Source organism: Colius striatus, chromosome 1 (genome assembly GCF_028858725.1).
Source record: "Colius striatus isolate bColStr4 chromosome 1, bColStr4.1.hap1, whole genome shotgun sequence".
Lineage (NCBI taxonomy): Eukaryota > Metazoa > Chordata > Aves > Coliiformes > Coliidae > Colius > Colius striatus.
This window is the reverse complement of record NC_084759.1, coordinates 194,220,928-194,240,935: the sequence shown is the minus strand read 5'-3', so window position 1 is coordinate 194,240,935 and position 20,008 is coordinate 194,220,928. Positions and strand designations below refer to the sequence as shown.

Below are 20,008 nucleotides of genomic sequence, written 5' to 3'. Positions count from 1 at the left end.
GGATGTGCTTAGGAAGAAAGATTCCTCTGTGACCTGTGGTGAGGACCACGGTGAGGCATCGGTACCTCTGCAGTCCATGGAGGCTACTGGGGAGCAGAGATCTGCTTGCAGCCCATGGAGGAGCCCATGCCTGAGCAGGTGGATGCCTGAAGTAGGCTATAACTCCATGGGAGGCCCATGCTCGAGCAAGTTCCTGGCAGGACCTGGGAGTCTGTGGGGAGAGAGGAGCCCATGCCAGAGCAGGTTTGCTGTCAGGTTTTGTGATCCTGTAAGGGACCTACGCTGCAGCAGTCGGTACCTGAAGGACTGTTCTTCCCAGGGAGGACCTACGTTTCTTTTAAAAAACAGTTAAAACTATTATATTTTGGACTTTACAGTGTTGCAGTATAATGCCAAAGTTGGTTGGATGCAATAATCGAACTAGTAATTAGTCAAATCTTTTGCCTTTGCCCTTGGTATGTCCAAAAAATACTTGGGTAACTTAAAAATTTTGAGTGTTGGCATTCATGTAATAATTACATAACCAAAAGTACACTTCTGTGCACTATCTGCAGACAGTGTAGATCACAACACAGGAGGACATTCCTATCTCCTTTAAAAGCAACTTTTTGCTCTAGCTATATGTTTGACGTGAGCCAATTGCAGAAAGATGTTTACATTATGCAGAGTTAGTCCTATCTGCTCTGTAAGTTTGTGATTAATAGGAATTTGCTTTTTACATGTTTAATATTTTTTAAGGACTTGCTTAGCAAAGAAGAGTACTACAAATCCAGAAAAACAAAGAGCATACTAGCAAATCCACAAGTCTTGGGGACTATATTCAGACAGAATATAATTCAACTTCAGCTCCATGGGAGTTGCTAGCTGACAAAATCCTAGGCTTTTCTGTAGTTAATACAAAAATAATGACAAAATGGGCTAAAGGGTGGGGTAACTGTAGTGTGCCTTTTAAAAACGGCAAACAATGAAGTCAAATGTCTCTTAAGTTCATTGAAATCGGATTTTGTTTCAGCTCTGATTTTCAGAACCCGACATATTTTGTACAGTCTGTACTTGAAATGACAAATTTAACACATTTGATGATAGGCTGCTTTTCTAGCTTTCAGCCCATGGACCACTAAGAAAAACACTACAGGCCATATACAGTGGAATGCTTTCTACCCTAATGGCTGTTTTCTACTGTGTAATTACAGAAGAGGGGAGCAGAGCTTGACTTTTGCAAAAAATTTTAAAGACCTCTTAAAAAAAAATAAAGTCTGAAAATTGTTAAATTGCTAAATTGGACTCATTTTTGCTGATAAACCTCGTTTTTTCCAATGTTCTCTTCCTAGGAGGATGAAGGAGTGGCAGGAATGGCATGTTGTGTTTTAGTCTTTTAATTTTTTAATTCAGAATGGCTTTTATGAGACAATTTTACATGTGTACTGTGCATGGAACCCTGGAAGTTTCTACCAACTTCGTTAGACTGTTAGTATAGATGACTTTTTCTGTTATGAGGTGCATCTGTCCTCCTGCATCTATTCTCTTGATGCCGTAGCTAAAGGAGAAGGGTATATATTTTGAGGTTTTAAAGCTAAAACACCAGTAACTGTTCAAAGAAATGCAATAGGAGATCATTCTAAATTTTATGCTATACAGTCTTTTGTTTGATGCTCTCCAGTTTGTCCAACTCTCAGATCTCACTGAAGTGAATGAAAAGTATTGACAAGGCATCATTGTGTGCATAAGAGTAAAACTTGGAGGGAACAGGTAACGTTTAGTGAGTCCAGGAAGAAGCTTTTGAGGGTGAGCCAAAAAAAAATACATTATGATGGTGCAGGATACATAAATGTGTGTATATAAAAGAGGGAAACAGAAGCTGTTTGTCAGTCATCCTATTAAACTGCTTATATCATCCATAGTGCTCTTACAGGCATGAAAAAAATTTGTCCCCCCAAAATTGTACTTTATTCTCGCAATGCCTCTCAGCTTTTCTCTCTCTCACATCCAGTCTGTGTCTTTAAGCTTTACTTACTGTTTTTCTTGTCTGTAATCACTTCACTGTTACCTACATGTGTCACTATTTTTGCCTGTAAAGCAGTAATATTCAAGCAATATATCTGGTTTATGCTATTTTTCCTTTTTCATGCAAATCAGATCTACTACTGCAACTGTAATGCCCTTGTATAGCATGACATTATTTTAGCCTTTATCGTGATTTCATAAACCAGTTAAATAATATACTTTTAACATTTTTTTTCCCTCTTTTACTGATAGGTAACACCAACCTTCAGACCAAAACAGGGAGTATCACAGTAGGTAGGTGCTACCTTCTCTCTAAGATATCTTTTCTCACTTTGCTTCTCCTTTGTGAAAGCTAAATGTTCACAGGGAAGGTAAGGAGATGGTTCCTCACAGATGTTTCTGCCTTCTTTTATTTTCAGGAGTAGCACTGATAACTGTATCACTGGTGGGGATACTTTCCAAACATCACAGTCAGCCTTTTGCAATTGTGCAAGGCCCACTGTCCAACTTTTGATACCGCAATACCTGCAGGGCACAAATTAGACACAAGTCTAGATGTTATGCTTTAGATTTAGGTGGACTAAGAGTACACAAGAAAACCCCAGGTGTTCATCAAATGCAATTACTTCCCTTTAACCTAGTTCTTTCTTACACTTGTGGATATCTGTGATTCTGTGATATCGGTGATAGCTATGTTTAGTTTTTATATCATAAGGCATTATTCATTGATGTTTTATATATTGGGGGAAGGCTTGTGGTAATTCAAACAACACTTCCAAACTATTATGTTGATCATTGTTTTCCCTTCAGAAATAAATTATGAGCTGTTTTTATTTCTGAAGGGGAAACAGTCTTTCAGGAACTTAAGTTTTTATACAACAGGATAACTCCAAGTTATCCATTATGGTATATATTGTATCAGTTGCATTATTTGAGGGAAGTGTTAGAGTCCGTTCTTTGACATCAACACAAAAGTGAGAAACTTGAATTCTGGTTATACTATGGCAGAAAATTGGAGTAATAGAATCATAGATGAGGATCAGTGTCTCTTGAATGTGCATAGGAGATTTCTCCCTTTGTAAATGATCTTCATTACAGGTCCAAATCTCAAAGACTTCTCCTGATGATAGTAACTATAGTCACTTGCTAAGTGTTGTTCAGGGATGAGATATACTGCTCCAATTCTTCTGATGTTTCTAAGCTATCTATATTAGTATTCCTGGAAAAGACATGTAACACACATTCTTATGAAAAAGTCATTAAACCACAGAATTAAAATAAGCTTGCTAGTTTGTTTTTCCTTTATTAAACTCCTAGAATATGAAGAGTATTTCAACAAAGGTTTCTTAACACAGGGAGTAGCTTTCCATCAGCAGATGATGACGATTTTCCTTAGTTAACTATGTTCAGCTGAAACATAAAGGCAGATCTTACAGCTAAATAGACTTCAATTTCAAAACTCAATTTTGGAAGCACTACTTAGACTTAATCTTTTCCTGAAGAGCATTAAACATCCTTTAGACTTTTATGGATTTTTTTTAAGGGAAATAATGTTTAAGATCATGCAGCTTAACTCTAAAGGTTGGGAAAGCAAATGTAAAGTTTGAAGTGAAAGGGTTTTGTATATGAGACATGTATGCCACAATATAGCTTGTTGGATTGCCAGACACCTGTAAGGGATTTGCTGATAAGAATAGAAAGAACATCTCAAGTCTTCCAGCTACTTAATTCACTGGAGGAAGAATTTTATTATTTAACTGAAATAAGTGCACTCATCTTTGGGTTTTGAGGATGTATCCTTAGCCTTTGAGAGATTTGTTTTCAAGTCAAACTGAAACATAGTTGAGAGTGATGGATTTTTGGGGGGAGAAAATACAAGCAAAGATATTAATGATTCCTTTTTCTTATATAATTCTGTATTAAAACAGGAAGCCAATGCTGTTGTCTCTCACTTCCTTTCATTTTCTAGAATAGTTTTTTATTTATAATGACATTACTTGTTTGTTTAAATCTATTTTTATTTTTTGAAGACTACCCAAAACTCAGTCTGATTTGAAGCATCTGGCATATGGCAGTGTTTCACACTGACAGTGTTAAAATATGAAAGTAGGGATTATTTTACCCTATACTGTGAGCTTTGTTAGTCACAGACAAATTGTTTTGCAACACTGGAAGCTTCCTACTTCGAATGTTTTATGGGTTTTAATTTAAAACAACCAGACATGGTTTTGCTTCTAGTTGCTACTAAAAATAGTCATTAGAAATCTGAAGATCCTTTCACAAAGTAATGGAGTACCTTGTTTTTGGAACTAATTTAATCTTCTAAATTCTCGTGTGGTAAATTTGCAAGAAAACTCAAGCTGGAAGATACCTCAGGAAGCTGAAAAATCACAGGATGGTTGAGGTTGGAAGGAACTTTGAGGTCATCTTGGACCCCTGTTCAAGCAGTCTCCAGCCTCTAGGCTCCTACTCAAAGCCATGCCAACTGTGAGGTTGCTCAAGGCTTTATCCTGCAATCTTCAAAATCTTCAAGGATGCAGACTGTACAGCCACTCTGAGCAAACTGTTGCAGTGCTTGTCTGTCCTTAGGGCTAAAAAGATTTTCAGTCTATCCAGACTGAAACCTGTTGTTTCAGATTATGTTTGTGGTCTGTCATGCTATCATCATGCACCACTTTGAGCAGCTTTGTCTTTTTGGTCACCACCTTTCAGATACTTGGAAGGTTAGGTCATGTCCTGAAGCAGCTTGTTCTCCAGGCTAAATAAGACATCAACCCGCAACCTCCCCTGATGGGGAAGATGTTCTCCCTTCTCTTGGGAGCCCCAACACTGGGTGGTGTATTTTAGGTGTGGTCTAAGTGCTGAGAAGTGAAAGGTAATCTCTTCAATACACTGGCCATGCTCTGGTTAATACTGCCAAGGATACTGTTGGACTTCTTTTCTGCCAGGGCATGCTGTTGGCTCATGTTCAGTCTTGCTAGAATCTGTTTATTACTCAGTGTTATTGGTATGGTCTGATTATGTATTCTCTACTCTGCTGCCAAGCCAAATTTTCCCCTACCAACTCAAAAAAACCCCCAAAAAACCCCCATTTTTCCTTACTTGGATTATTTATGTTTGCCATAGTTATGCGTTGAGGAAGCGACTCTTCTTTGGTATATAGTCAGAAATGATAAAGCTTGTGGTGATTGTTTTGCTTCAGCAGAGAGAAAACAACCTTAACCAACTTATGGGTAGCAGGGCCATATTCTGGCAAGGAAAACTGTATATTAGGTGCAAGAAACTTTTTTTTAAAATATATTGATGTCAGTTTGCCTTATTCAGCTAATTTCTTTCTTCAGTAACCCACACTAGACAACCTACAGGCTTCAGTGACTTGCTGTGTGATGAAAGTGTTGTCATAGGCAATTCCTTAGTACTGAGAGAAAACATCAGAGTTTTACTTTAAGAAGGGAACCAATTATGGAAAAGAATTATGGTATTTAAAATAGTTTTGGATAACTGAAAAATAAAGCAATAAACATCTTAGTGTATTTAGAAGCAATGATGCATCTGTGAGTTTTGTCTTGAAGGTTTGGTTTTAATACACAACCTAGGGAAAAGAACTCTCATTTCTGAATTTTATTAAAGGCATTTACTCTACCTGATAAAGTACAACTCTTAAACACTTAAAAATAACATCCATATACATACTTGTCTCTTAATAGGAATTAGTTCCATTGATCTAGTATGCCATCTGCTTGAAGTATGTTAGTGTTCTGGCTCCCATTTTAAGCATCCTTCATCTTCCAACCTTGTGTCTCAGAGGTTGGCCTTCCTCTGTGTCGTACTAGTGCAATTTTGTAAATCTGTACAAGTTTTTTTCCATTTGTCCCCATGCTTTCTTCCACACTATCCTATACTAAGGCTGTAGCTCTCCAGGCAGGTTGGAATCAGCTGCTTCTTTCTATCCCTCAGGTGTCAGGTTGTGAAAAATTAGTAGTCTGCTATGAGTTAGTATCTGCTGAGTCGCAGCTTGGTTTTTATCATCAGTCTTTGCTTCCATGTTCCCCTCCCTTTCTTTGTCCTTTTGTATATAGATTATGTACTGTTCTGGACAGAGCTTATGTCCTGAAGAAACCACTTCCAAAAATTGGAGCATTCAGAAAAAGTAGCTGCTGCCTGAGAACAATAGGCCTAGTTTTTCCTTGCAGTCTTGTTCTTCAAGCTGTACTTGTTTTTCATAAAGCTTAACAAAAACTTTGTGAAGGACATCTTGCTTCACTACTTTATTTTTTCCTTTTTGTCTCCCTATACTAGTAAATGCTTAAATAACTGAAGCTGCTCATGAGTGACCATCTGTTCCATTTCCAGAACAATTCATCCTTATATTTTCCCTTGAGCTATCAGTCCTTAACAAAACCTGAATTCAAACTATGCATTTTTTTCTCCTTTTTAGCTTCAGTTATTCACATTCATCTCAGCTAACACTGTGTGTATATTTAAAAATACGTTGCCTGAGCTTTGTTCTGTCATAACTGTAAAACATGTACTTTTCTCCACTATTATTTAACTTATGGTTTTTGTCCTAGCAGATTGTGTTACTTAATACAGGGTAATTTTTCTTCTTGGAATATTTATTTATTTAAAGTTGGCTTTTTGTTTGTTTGTTATATAACCTCATCTTTGCTGGCTTTAGTCCCTTTTCTGGGATTTTTTTTTTCCTCATTTCTTATGTTTAGAGACACAAACAGCACCTTTAATAGACTTCACATTTTTGTTTTTAATATCATATCCTTATGATTTTTTTTCCATACAGTATTTTTGTTATTTGATTTGTTATTTGATCCATGGATCAAGGCTTTACAGATATGGTAAAGTCAGCTTTAGTGTTTGGGGAATGCTGCCAAAGTTCTCAGTGTTTTTGAAATTTTGCTGTAGTTTTTCTTCTGCCATATGAAACTTTCTATTCAGTAGTGCACTCTGAGAGTCAAAATCTAACAAGTCATCCTTCCAAAACAGTGTTCTTCAAGAGAAAAGCATTCATTTTCCCCTGGGGTTGTTTGTCTTTTGTTTTGAGCTTTTTTACTTTCCAAGTAAATCTGTGCCTTGCTGAACTTCAGCCTACTGCCCTTTTTCTGCATCCTGTAGTTATATTTATGCCTTCTGAAGGCAGAATCCAATCTCTCACAAAATGAGAACTCTTTTTTTTTCTTTATTTAGAAAATATGTATTAATTAAAAACCTAGAAAAGTACACTTTGTTCAGTCTTGCAGTGGGGCAGCTAGATTTGCAAAAGATCTTTCCATAGTGAAGAATCTCACAAGAGCTGCTGTTGCAGTTGAAGAGTGCAAAGAGGAAGGATTTGCTGAATAAACGTTGTTTCCTGTAAAGCGCTATCGGCTGGTGGTGGTGTACAGACTGTTAGCAGTTGTGTTCCCTGGAGTGGGTCGCTGTCCTGTCACAGGCAACCCTTTCTTCCTAGTGCAGATAAAGGAACTAATGGCATGTTTTGTTTGAAGCACAAGAATCAAAGGCTGGGTATTTGCTGTATCTGTTGGCAGCAAAATCTCTCTCCAAGATTATGTGGAGACTCAGTGACTGACTTGAGATTTGATTTGAATATCTGCAAAAATAACTTTTTACACGAAAATGTCAAGCTATCACTACTAAAACTGTTCATAAAAATGTTGATTCATGTCACATTTTCCTGTGGTATGACATTAATTTACAACTTTCAACTTCAAAATACTTTAAAACTTAACTATTATGAATGATCTTGTAAAAAGTCATCAGTAAAGTGTTTCATTGACACACAAGCAAATCCTTTTTTTCCAGTTCATTAATTTAAATTAATGAAGAATTATTTTTTTTCATATGCAGAACAGAACGTCATAAAATCTAGTGAGATGACAGAAACATTCATGGCTAATTCTAGTTGTTACCATTTTCTTGTTAGCCACAGACAGTGTCATTTTTCAACTTGTTAATTTAATTATTTTACCCTCCAAATAAATCTGGTTAGCTGTGGAATAATAATACCTTTCCATGTTTTTATTGTTGTGTGTAATACGGTGAGCTTTAATGTCTGTTCTTGAGATCTGGGATTCAAAAAGCTCCAGATGAATTTACAGCTGGAACTGTATGGCAAGCATAAGGCACTAATGGTAGACATCCTTGTTATGATTAATCAAGTTCATTCTCTGATTAATGTTTTTACTACTTAAACTGGGAAGTTTCCTGCAGGTTTGATTTTTATTTTAGCTACTTCTGAAAGTTTGACTGTGGTTTTTTTCTGTATACATCTAGAAACCAAGAAAACAGTCTCTATTGATATCTCAAGATTTCTCATCAGTACTTTCATTAGTAGCGCTATATCTGGAAAGATATTTCACTGAATGCCTTTTGCACATGTGTATATATGTATTTTTTTATACTTCTCCGGAGTTGCTTTATAACTTCCTTGTAGGTTTTATCAGCTATAGTTCTGTTCAGCAGTTCAAAAGTTGACTCTCTAGGACTTCAACATTGCAGAAATTTATATATTAAACTGTAATACATTGTAAGTAATTAAACACTACTTCTCAAGCATACAGTTAAGGCTTCTTGAAGGCTTCCTCTTTGTAAAAATGTTTCTTCATTTCATAAATTTGAGCTAATAAGATGTAGAAGAAAATGTAGGCCACTCTATTCCAGGGCAAAGACCAAATATTGGTTTCCTATATATGTATTAAAGTGCAATGATTATCTGTAACATTTGCTTAGAAATCAGATGCAGCGAATCAGACTTGACAAAGCCTGATGCACTGTTCTGTATAACAAGATGTTACAATGCACAACTGCTCATTGTTTGTGTGGAGTAGCTTTCATGGGTAAAGTTCTCCCTGCGCAGAGTCTGAGCAAATAAACTCTTTTGGAAACTAAAATAGATCCTTGTGTTCAGATTTTGTGCTTGATCTTTGCATGAAGGTAAGTTCATCCTTGCAGAAAGAAGGGAGTGTTGTTGGGGCCTTGTAAATGCTGTAAGTCCAGTAACATTTGCAGGGGTATGGCCTTGCGACCAGTGTATGCAACAATCCTGGACTGGGAAATAAGTCTCTCCAGAAACAATGTTTTCTAAGAGAAGTCTGACACTGGGTGAATGAATGTAAGATACTTCTCAAACACAGAAGAGTTGCAAAAGCAGTTGAAGGTACAAAGAAAGATTATAGAACATTTTTATTTTAAGAGTCAATGATAGACAAGTTTTCTCTTTTTTTTTTTTCTTTTTAGATTCATCAGATGGAAGTCTAAAAGCTTCTACACATCAAGGGACAATAGATGTTTATGTCAGTCAATTAAGAAAAGTGGATCTGAAATCCCAGAAAGGTTAGCAAACTAAAGCAAGTATTTTTTCTGACAGCTTGTGATGTAAAAGAAAAGAGGGTAAGGGGTTTTTTGTTTCTCTTTTTTGCCTCATTATTGAAAGATGTATCTAAATACCGTAAACTCTGTACAGGGCAAAGATACTTCAAAATGGATTACAGGATTTTTTGTATTTTTCAATACTTTTATTTTTTTCCTGGAAATATACTAAGCAGAGTTCTGCAGAGTTGACTTGAATTAGTCTTCCTTAGCCTTGAGCACATTTACTTCATGATGCTGATATATGTATCTGCAGAGTGACAACTGACACACATTTGCATTTATTTTTCCTGCCTTTTCTGGGTATAATTCTCTATTATTGAAATTGAAAGGCAGAAAAACAAAGATGACAGGGCCTTACTCTACTGTTCTTTTTTTTCTCCTCATTAAAATGTCACTTTTGTTAAGCTGTCTCCTAGAGTTGGATTCATAGTCTTGCCATTCAGAAGAGATCATATTATAAATGACAAAGCCCTGAACACATCTTGGTAGTTCTAGCTTAAAAAATAAAAACCACAAACCAAAACAACAACAACAAAAATCCTGAAAACTCTTCCAAACCACTACAACATTTTTATACTTGACTTTAATATCATGTCAGCTATTCTAGGTGCTTAAATGAACATGGTATTTGGTACCCTACTTCTTCTCTGTGAGACAGTGCCTGTGCCCTGTCAAAACCTAGCAGTTAACTCAGAAGGAAATAATGAAGGAAATGCATTGAAATGCCTTATGTGCTGTTCTTCTGCATAAGCTGTTCTGCTTCTATTGGTCCAAAGAAATTGATACTATTTCTTAGTTACTTTTTGAATCACTTAGTGAAATGCTAATGTCTCTTTGAATGAGTAGCAAAGAGGAATATAAATTTAGTAAAAGCTAATTAATGTTACTTTTCAAAACACACGCCAACCTCTCCTCTGGCAGCACAGTTTAGTAAAGGCAAAGTTACTGAAGTTCTGTTTTGATTTACCCCATAAATTCAGAGTAACTGCTGACAGCTGCAGTGTGGAAAATGTCCCATCCGTGATAAATTAACTGCATGTGTGTTGGATTTTATGAGTCATATCGCTGAGCAACTCTCCAAGGAGGACCCAAAAATTCCCATTCCTATCCCAAGGCTTTTGTGTATCCAGCAAAATTTAGGCCTAAATTATACTGACAGATATTTGTTCATCAGGACTGTCACAGGCAAGTGGTTCTGCTGAATTTAAATTGCGCAGCTATGGTTGCTTTCTGACTGCTACATAGTTGTTATAACTTCAGTTTTCTTATTGTGTTCAACTTCAGCTTTTGGGATGTATTTAAAGGAACTTTTGTGTATTTTTCTAAAGAGAATCTTGGAATTGAGCAAAAACTAAGGAGCATGTATACAGAAAGTGTATTTTGAATGTTGGTAGGTCTTTGTTTTAATGTGTAGGATGCAGCTTCCAAACATTGTGACTGAGTAATTCCAAATACGACTAATGTGGGTGGGTCAAAGGCCCAGTATCTGCCTTCAGTCTGATGCACAGAAACATACATTTAAGGGAAACAGAAGTCAGAATTTTTGTTTTGAGTCTCAAGAGCAGAATTATTGAGGCCACTAAAGCTTCAATTTTCTAGTAGTTTACATCCTAGTGATACGTAGTCTAATTTGGATAGTCACTTTTGAGCCTGCGTCAGTTGGAAGAAGTGAGCAACTGGCCCCATGCAGTAAAGCAAAGACAATTGCTGGTGTTACAAGTATGTAAGTGTCATCTCCTCATTCCAGAGGAGCAATTCTTTCATAAGGTACTATGCAGCGGCTAGATTAACCATCCTATCTAATCCCCTGTCCTTGCTTAGGAGTGTAAATATGTAATTAGAAGGTGAAACTAAAGTCATAAAACTTGAGGGATATCTTAGGGGTTTTTCCCTTTATCATTGCTGCAATAGGATCCTCTACCAAGAGCTGTTGCTAGCAGTATGTCAATATTGATTTTCATGACTACCAAGGAAATAATCTGCCACCTTTTTCTAGATGTGGCATACAGTGTTCTGGTTATGATAAATGAAGTTAACTTCATTTATCCTTTCAGAGACAAAACAAAAAAAAGTTACTGTATCTGAGGACTCTTAAAGAAACCCAAACCAAGAAACAATTATTTGATTCAAGCTAGTTAAATAATTTCCTGTTTCATGCTTTGATCTCACTATTAAACTAATTAGCTTTCATTTTAATTGATACCAGGTTCAATTACAGTCAAGGTACCTGCTTCTCTCAAAGCCTATTTACAGTTGTCTGGAAGAAAAGTGGATGTAAGCTCAGAGATCCAGTTAAAAGAAACACAGAGTGCCTCCAAAGATGATCACGTAACTATAAGTGGTAAGGTTTACTAATCTTGGCTTCCAATAAATGTCTGTCTGGCCTCAGGCAAAGGCATCTATGTTTCCTTAGAAGTTTATTGTTCTTGGCGGCTTCTTGTTTCAGCTGTTTCACAGTGTGTGCTTGTGCCATTGTACTCCCCATGATACTAAATTAGTTTTTCATTTTGCTTGCATTCACAAGTCATTTACCAAATATCTGCTTCTCTAACAAAAGTCTTAGAGCCAAGTTGATCCTCAGCATTATTCCAGTGAATTTGTGGGCTGAATTTGACCCATTGCTTTGTTGGTTTAGACAACCACTTAGAATAAATTGTCAGGGAATGTCTATCAAAAATATAATGAAAAATTTTCTCTATCTACCTCTGTTGGGTGAGAGAGGGAAGTAATTGGGATGTTTTAAAATGTGAAGTATGAATGTTTAACAGTGCAGGATATGCTGATAAATGATGGGAGGGAGACAGCTGGGAGAAGAGCAGAAGAGGCTGGAACATAGAGGAATAGAGTACCTGGAAAGGTGGCTGTAATTACTGGAAGCATTTTTCTTGTGCATTTAAAATTGAACTTGAAAATCCCAAGTCTTGCTGTTTCATGCTCTAGAAAACGGTTGTACAATTCATTGTCAGGGTATGTTTTTCTCTCCTCCTCTCTGGACACTTCTATGTAGAAGTTAAGGTGGTTGTTGTTACCAATGACTCAGTTTGCTCAAGAGGAAACATTAACGTAACGTGTCTGAAGGGTCCAGCCTTGTTTTTGAATGTGTTATGTCAGTGTGACCTGATATGATAGCAGGCTGGGTGAGGCTTTGTGTTTTTCTTGGTTTTTGAACTTAAGAAAGTAAGCATGAAACTTCTTTTCCTCCCCCATGCAAGATGATAATCTCCAAGTCAGGAAATGTTAGAAGTGTATGTACATAATTTAACTTGAAGCCTGCTTATATAAGTGCTTATTAAATAGAATTTCTTTTAAAAAACATGGGCAGAAGTTCTCAGGCTAGAAACCTACAGAGGGACACTAAGATGGTAGCAAGGCTCTAGAGAATGAATCTCCTCAGCAGTAAAACAACACTTTTTCTCAGTGAATGGGGACCACTGGCCAGTCAATCATCTTGTTATTCTAGCAATAAGATAAGAATGGTGTTTCAAATACATACAGCTGAATGGCTTCTCTGGTTTCATGACCCAGTCACTGTTTATGTAGGACAGTCATCGCTGAAGCGGATGCAGTATTTCATCCCACCATTCTGTGTGGAAGTGATCTTGGCAGCTGAGGCCAAAAGCAGCTCTGATTAATTAACCCTCAGCTGTACATATCCCAAAGGCATGGAGATCAGCAAGAATTGCACAGAGGTAACAGGATTAGACCACTGATCATCACTTGTATAAAGAGGTTACAGCACTGTGCAAAAAAAAAAAATTAAACATAATTCTAAACTGGTGGGAATACAGGTAAATAAATGGAATGGATTTTCTGCAGGATACAGTTCAGCTAAGCTAATGCTGGCCTGAATTAACACATCTTCATCTGTCTTTATACCTGCCATTTAGCTTTGAGTGTTTTCTCACGTAATGTTGATCCATGTTTAATAGCATCTTGCTCTTCTCTTCACTGATCAGTAAAAAGCAGCACACCTGAGGGGAGATCAAGTGGTTGATTTTAACAAGTGCTTTACTCCTTTTGCAAAACAGTAAGCAACTACCTTCCCTTTTTTTTTGCCAAGTCAGTAATGTTCCTTTGGCATGGCAAGGGAGATGCTTCCCGCTTCTTCCTCGCTTCCCGCTTCTCCCAAGAGGACAGTGTACTCTTTGTGCAGGCCCACTGCTTATGCCTCCATTTTCAGCAATATTCTTAAAGGTGATATTTGAGAATTTTCTTGTACAAGTAGATTCTGAACTAATAAAATCATTTAATCCTGTTTCTATGCCATGGAAACATCCACTGTCAAAGTTTAGGTACAGAATCTATAGCTATCCTGCTGCTAAAACTGAAGAAATATAAAATGGAGAGAGAAGAGGGGGTTTGTCATGTGGAGAGAAAACAAGCTCTGTATCACAAGAGCATGGCAGTTTAGATTTTTGTGCTTCTGAGCTCAAAGGTTAGTTTAAAAATAGATGATTTTTCAGAAACTGGCCTGTTCTCATGTGGTTAACACGGGAGCCAACTTTTTTCAGGAAGCTTTATTTGACTCTGGGAACATTGTGAGAGATTTTAGAGAGGAGGCTCTCCAGTGGGAAGACAGGATAAAGTTCTGTGACATGAATAAACATGAACCTAGTCTGTCACTTACTCTAGGAAAGCCTTTCCTACTGCTGTTACAGTGGTTATGATGCACATCATCACTTTGCTTCATGGCTCCTATTTCCACACTGAATGGGGAAGTCAGTACACTACAATCCCACAAGCAGTCACAACCAGGGTTTTGCAAGATAGCCAAGGGATCTAGACAAAGCAAGATGTTGAAAGCCTGGAGTGGGTGCTCTAGAGAGGCAGAGTGCTGAGACTGAAAATATGTTTTGCACTTATAGAAAGGGCACTTGGTGGTGACAACTGAGACAAAAAAGTTGTTGAGTACTTCAGTGGTCTCCATATCCCAGGTAACCAGGTCTCCCATTTCCTTCTATAGAGGACCCCCATTTTTCCTAGTCTTCCTTTTATCCCAACAGAAGCTTTTCTTGTTGCCCTTTATGTCCCTGTCTAGATTTAATTCTATCAGGGCTTTAGCTTTCCTAAACTGATCCCTGGTTCCCCAAACAGTTTCTCTGTATACCTCTCAAGTTACCTGTCCTTGTTTCCAGCCTCAGTAGGCCTCATTTCTGTGCTGCTTGTTCATCCATTCAGCCTCCTGGTGTTTTTGCCTGACTTTCTCTTTTATGGGATGCATCACTCCTGAGCTTGGAGGAGGTTATCCTTGAATATTAACCAGCTTTCTTGGTCCCCTGTTCCCTCCAGGACTTTATCCCATGGTACTCTTATCTTTGTATCTTTTTCTGATCTTTGAAAAGGCCAAATTCTACTCTTCTGATGTCCAAGATAGCAAGCTTGCTGTATACTCTCCTTGCTGTCCAAAGGATCTTAAACTGCATGGTCACTGCAGCCCAGGCTGCCCTTGAGCTTCATGTTCCCCACCAGCCCCTCCTTGTTGGTGAGAACAAGGTCCAGCATGGTGCCTTGTTGGCTCCTCTGTCACTTGGAGAAGGAAGTTGTTATCAGTATGTTCCAGGAACTGGAGAGCAGTGCCAGTGAGTTTACCCTTCAGAGTAATTTGCAAGGATAAGACATCTGTTTCCACTGACATCAGTAGGCACTCTTAGAAGTAGTATGTATGGTATAATGACATGTGTTATAAAACAAGGTTTTTCATGTGCAGCACTGGTCCAACTTCCCACTTGTGAAAGTGTTTGTTTGGCTGTCCAGTTAGAGAGTGCTTGAGTAACTCCAGTAATTTCTGATAGTAGTCATGTCAAGGCATTCTTTTCCTTTCCCTAGCAAAGCTCTTGCTGCTCTATGTGTTTGCTTTCCATGTATCTCCAGGTCTGCCTGTATTCTTGAATCAGCTGATTTAAGAAGCCTGGGGAGATAATTAACTATATGTGGTAAGAGCAAGGGTATCAGGCTAAAAGTTGTCAAATATTTAAGTACAAAAGGAGCTTAGGAGACTATTCTGTCAAAGGGGTTTCAACCATGTTGAATGGCAAGGTTACAATTCAAATAATTTTGGTTTATATACTTTTTAGGCAATTTTTCCAGTAAGTTATTTTAAGTTCAAAGTATGAAGGTAGGAAGGACTATTTCAGTAAAAAAATCAGTAAACAGCAAACAATAATGTTACACAACTGAAAAAATCAAATGGTGTATTAATGTGACTGTTCTGTAAAACTCAAAGTAATCCCATGGATTTAGATGGCATTAGTAATACTTTGCTGGAATGTGTCCAGTGCTTGAAAAAAGGATGTGGGCAACTATAGAGACTCCAAAGGAAAACACATGTTTAGAGGCGTGAAAACATGATTAATGAGGGAAGACAAAACAAGTGGTGCTTTTGTCTGAAGAAGGCTAAATAAAATGCATTATTTCGATATGTAATGAATTGCTGCAGAGATGAAAGAAATAAATTGCTCTCTGTCAGCTGGTGATAGGACTAGAAATTATAATTTGACCTTACAGTAAGAGAATTTAGCTAAATAGTGAGATGGACTTTCTGGTGGAAAGCATGTGTCTGAGGCCATTGGTCTGTCAGTTTGGCAGGTTATGAAGAACAAGGTAGGCAATTGTGTTGGGTTAAATACCATGCATTCAGACCTATTTTCTCTTGTCTAAAGTTGATGTGACCATTTGCTCACACCGACTCCTCAGTAACTCAAAGGAAGATTATGAAGCATGTGGGTGGATAAATTTGGGGACTAAATAACCGCAGCCAGTGGGCACGCTTCCTCCCACTTCCATGGCCAGCTTGTGTGTTGACGACTGTAAGCTCACTGGAAAAAGTCTTGCTGTCATTCTGAGACTTTTTTTGGATCCTTGTAGATGATGATGTCAATTTCCAAATCTAATTGTCTGGCATATAACCTCTTACTCTTAAACTATGTCAATCTTCCATCTCTGAGTGGTTCCAGGGACTCATCTGATTTCCAGATCTTTCTCCATCCCTGGCCTCAGTTCTAGTGCCAAGGTTCTATCCAGCAGCAACCTCTGCCCTGATGCCATCTCTCTGCTTGGTGCCGAGCAAGCTTTTAACTTTGGCAGTCACTTACTCCATCTACTTTTCAGCACTTGCATGAGTTTCCTTGGTACAAGTCCCACAGTGTCACAGGTGCTCCTTTCCTTGGAGTCTGTGGATATTTGCCTTTGTAGATGACCATGTCTCCCTATTCTTTCTTTCTCAAGTTGGCAGACCAACCTCTTTGCATTTTCCTGTACTCCTACAAAGAACATACTCTGGGAGTTATTGTCTTTTTCCAAGTTGAGACATACTTGCTCCGTGTGTTATCCAGCATGACAACAGTTGCAGCAGTTAACAGAATTTTTAGCTTTTGGTATTAATCCCGCCCCATCTGCAGCATTAGAGCTTTGCTGAGCCACATCTGAACAGTGTTTGCCTGAGCTATGCCTTCTGGTGATCACGCACACGGGTAATAGGGCTCTCTTTCATGTCAGTTTATGCCTTCCATCAGATTTCTCTCATGAATGTGAAGAGGAATTCCCTGTTGTCTTCTCTAACCCCTTGTATCCTCCTCTACCTCATGGGTTGATCCAGCATCCAATTATTTTGATCACTAGGAACTATTTAGATAACCTTCCTCTTCACGTGCCTCTGGAGAGAGTCAGCCTCTCTAATTACCAGATCCCCTGGAAAAGACGGACATGGATACTGCTGTCCTGTCTCTGACTTGCCGTGTTTCTCTCAATACCGTACTTCCAGTCTTTTCAGCCTGACTGCTTCTCCAGGTAGACTGTGGTGAGAAGCACCTTCTCCTACAACAATCACTCACTCAAGCACGCACTGAAATAATGCTTTCGTGTCTTCCTGAGGTTAGATCTGGATTCCCCTCTGGATTGTAGGGAAGGTAGACAGATGATTCCTGCCTTGAGCAATAACTTCTCACTGCTCACACCATGGCTCCTTATACAGTAGTACTGGGGGAGTGGCCCATGAAGTACCATGGAGTGTGGCAAAGCCTGGGTGCAAGGAGATCTGACTGCAGGAGTCTCATACACCACACACAAAGCTCTGTGGATGTCTTTAGTTGCTTTCATTATCACAAGTTCTATATTATCTATGTTAAGGTAATGTGTCTGGTTTTCACCTGCATGGAGTGCCAGGGTTACATACAAACACAGTTGAAGGGGCAGTGAAGTGTGAGGAAAGCAAGTTGCCTTCAAAAGGGAAGTAACTGAAACAGCTTGTATTATATCAGTCTGCTGAAACTTAGGGATTTTGCTGAAACTTAACAGCTGTCCAAGTGCAGCACTCCTCCTCCGACTGTGCAGCTGACTTGGGTCTGCTGCATTCAGAGATTCAGTTCTGGTCCCAGGAGTACCGCTGTCCACGGCTGTGTTCCCTCCCTGTTTTCTCTCTTCTCAAGACACTTATTCAAAACTTTCCTTCTTTCCTAGAAGCAATTTTTATTGACTCTTTGCCACTAGAATTGAGTGGGAAGAGCTTTGTTTTACAGTGTCCTTCTAAACACTGTCCCTCTGTGAAGCCTTGATCCTTAAGCAGTCTCTTAAAAAAACAAACAAACAAAGGCCTAGGTTCTATCTGGAAAAGATTACATTCCTTCTAGTAAAATAGAAAGTTCATCCAGCTTTTATAAAACACATTAGATGAGATGCTGTCCTACAGATTTTATTGGTTTCAGCTGGCATTCATCTCAAACTGTTCACAGCCTTTCTGAGATATACCACAGTTCTAAGAACACCAGTGAACAACATATTTTATATGCTCCTCTCTGTGTGTTTTATGCTGTGAAAGTTGAACTCTCAAACTTTTCCAGCCTGTAGGAAACAAATGAATACAAAGTCAGTACTTGGTGGTATAAAGTTCTGCAAAGGTGTTCTCTGCCTTTAGACACCATCCATGGGGATAAAACCCCCTTTTTCTCTGCAAGTCAAACTGAAACAGTGGCCACACAGCGCACGGGTGTATCTGTCTTCTCTAGAGCTCAGACTCTTGTCTTGACTGATGGGTTTTGAAATCCTCCCTCAATCTAACAGGCTGTTGGCTTCCATGATTTAATTGTGCTAGCAAAGTCATCCTCAGTTATGTTGCCATAGTATTCAGAGTACAGGCAATGAGTACAGTCAAGACCAAACTGTCATCAAAAGGTTCCCAACTAAACCGTGTTGCTTGATTAGCGCCTCATACACAAAGCTATTTAAATACCTTCAGCTTGGTTTGAACCTACTACTGGCAATAGGCTTAATAACCTTAAAATAGTTTGAAGATCTTAATCCCTAGGGAGTGGAACTTGACACCCTTTTCTGCAGGCAGTTTGATATTTTCTGCTTTCCCTTCACAGGCAAATCTCCAAAAGAAGCATAAGGAACAAAACATTTTTTTAAGTTCACATAGCAAATGCAAAATGAGAAACAGAACTCAGACAACAGAGATTTAAACCAGCTCCTGTTAACTTGTTTCTGTGCTTCTCAAAACTCTTATCTTTTTAACAAAAATGTAGCAGTAGTGCATGAAGCTGTTCATGTACAGGACTCATTCTGTGTGTCAGTGTTTGTTCCTTGTACAGAAGTACAAGCCATAGTGACAAAAACACAAGAGAGGAACTGAGTCTGAGCACTCTGATGTATGCTTTCTGGAAATGTATCTCTGCCCTACAGTTATTATTTCCTTTATCCTTAGTAGAAAACAAAAAAAAGCTGTCTTTTCACCTCTGCTGTACACCTCTGTGAAGAGATCAGCTGAAATTTTCCTTTTCACTTCTTTCTTGGTTCATTTTTCTGACACCCGAAGGCTGTTTCCAGTTTAAAATTCAGAGTGATCTAATGTTTTAAGAGCTACTTCTACTTAAAAGACAGATTTTGAAAGACAGCCTTTGTCTGAAACCTTCTAGTTGTGTATTCTCTGCTGCAATACTCTTGCAAATTGATGATTCAGGAAAGCTTTCTGGGGAACTGAAGTTTTAAATTTTAACAGATTTCATGTGGAACACATGTGCCCAACTTTGTGATGACCGTCATAGATATGTCTGTAATTAGATGGGGAGGAGAACTGTGGATTATGCCTTAGAGTAAGAATGGTATTGTGACCAAAGATAATGGAGGCTGTTGCTGCCTGGAGCCAACCGGGTGTGCAGAAGTTGTACTAGGACATGCACATGGAGATCCTTGAAGACATGTGGTAGTCTGTTGACAAAGGACACTGAAACACCTCTTCATTCAGTGGAAGAACTCTGTCAGTGTTGGACTCCTCTGAAAACCCCATGCTCCTAAGCAGTACCTCTGCCTGATGGTGAATTGGTGTGCATTTGGCCCAGAATCTTGAATTAATCACACTTAAAAGTACGAAAGCGCTGAAATGCTATTGAAAAGTTCTGGCACAGAGGCTTGAGTTGAGGAAACCAATCCAGTGATGTCAGTTGGAGTTGTGCCACTGGTTTTGACATGGCCAAAATTTAACTTCAGCTGTTACAGGTCAGAGCAGAGCATGTTTACAAAGTTGCTTCACAGTCTGCTTCCCTGCCATCCCTCATGCTATTCCAGGCTCAAATTAGTTCTAAACTTAGTATTCACTCAGGCATATGAACACTAATGTAATAAGAAA

The 20,008-nt window shown here is 38.4% G+C and overlaps 1 protein-coding gene across 1 annotated transcript in view; it reads left to right on the top strand.

Annotated features, from left to right (window-relative positions):
- Positions 1-20,008, top strand: part of FAM185A (family with sequence similarity 185 member A) — a 48,775-nt gene that overhangs the window by 19,851 nt on the left and 8,916 nt on the right. The window contains exons 5-7 of the mRNA XM_062019422.1: positions 2,257-2,298; positions 9,256-9,351; positions 11,597-11,731. Coding sequence (XP_061875406.1) covers positions 2,257-2,298; positions 9,256-9,351; positions 11,597-11,731 — 273 coding nt within the window. The remainder of the gene's footprint in view (positions 1-2,256; positions 2,299-9,255; positions 9,352-11,596; positions 11,732-20,008) is intronic.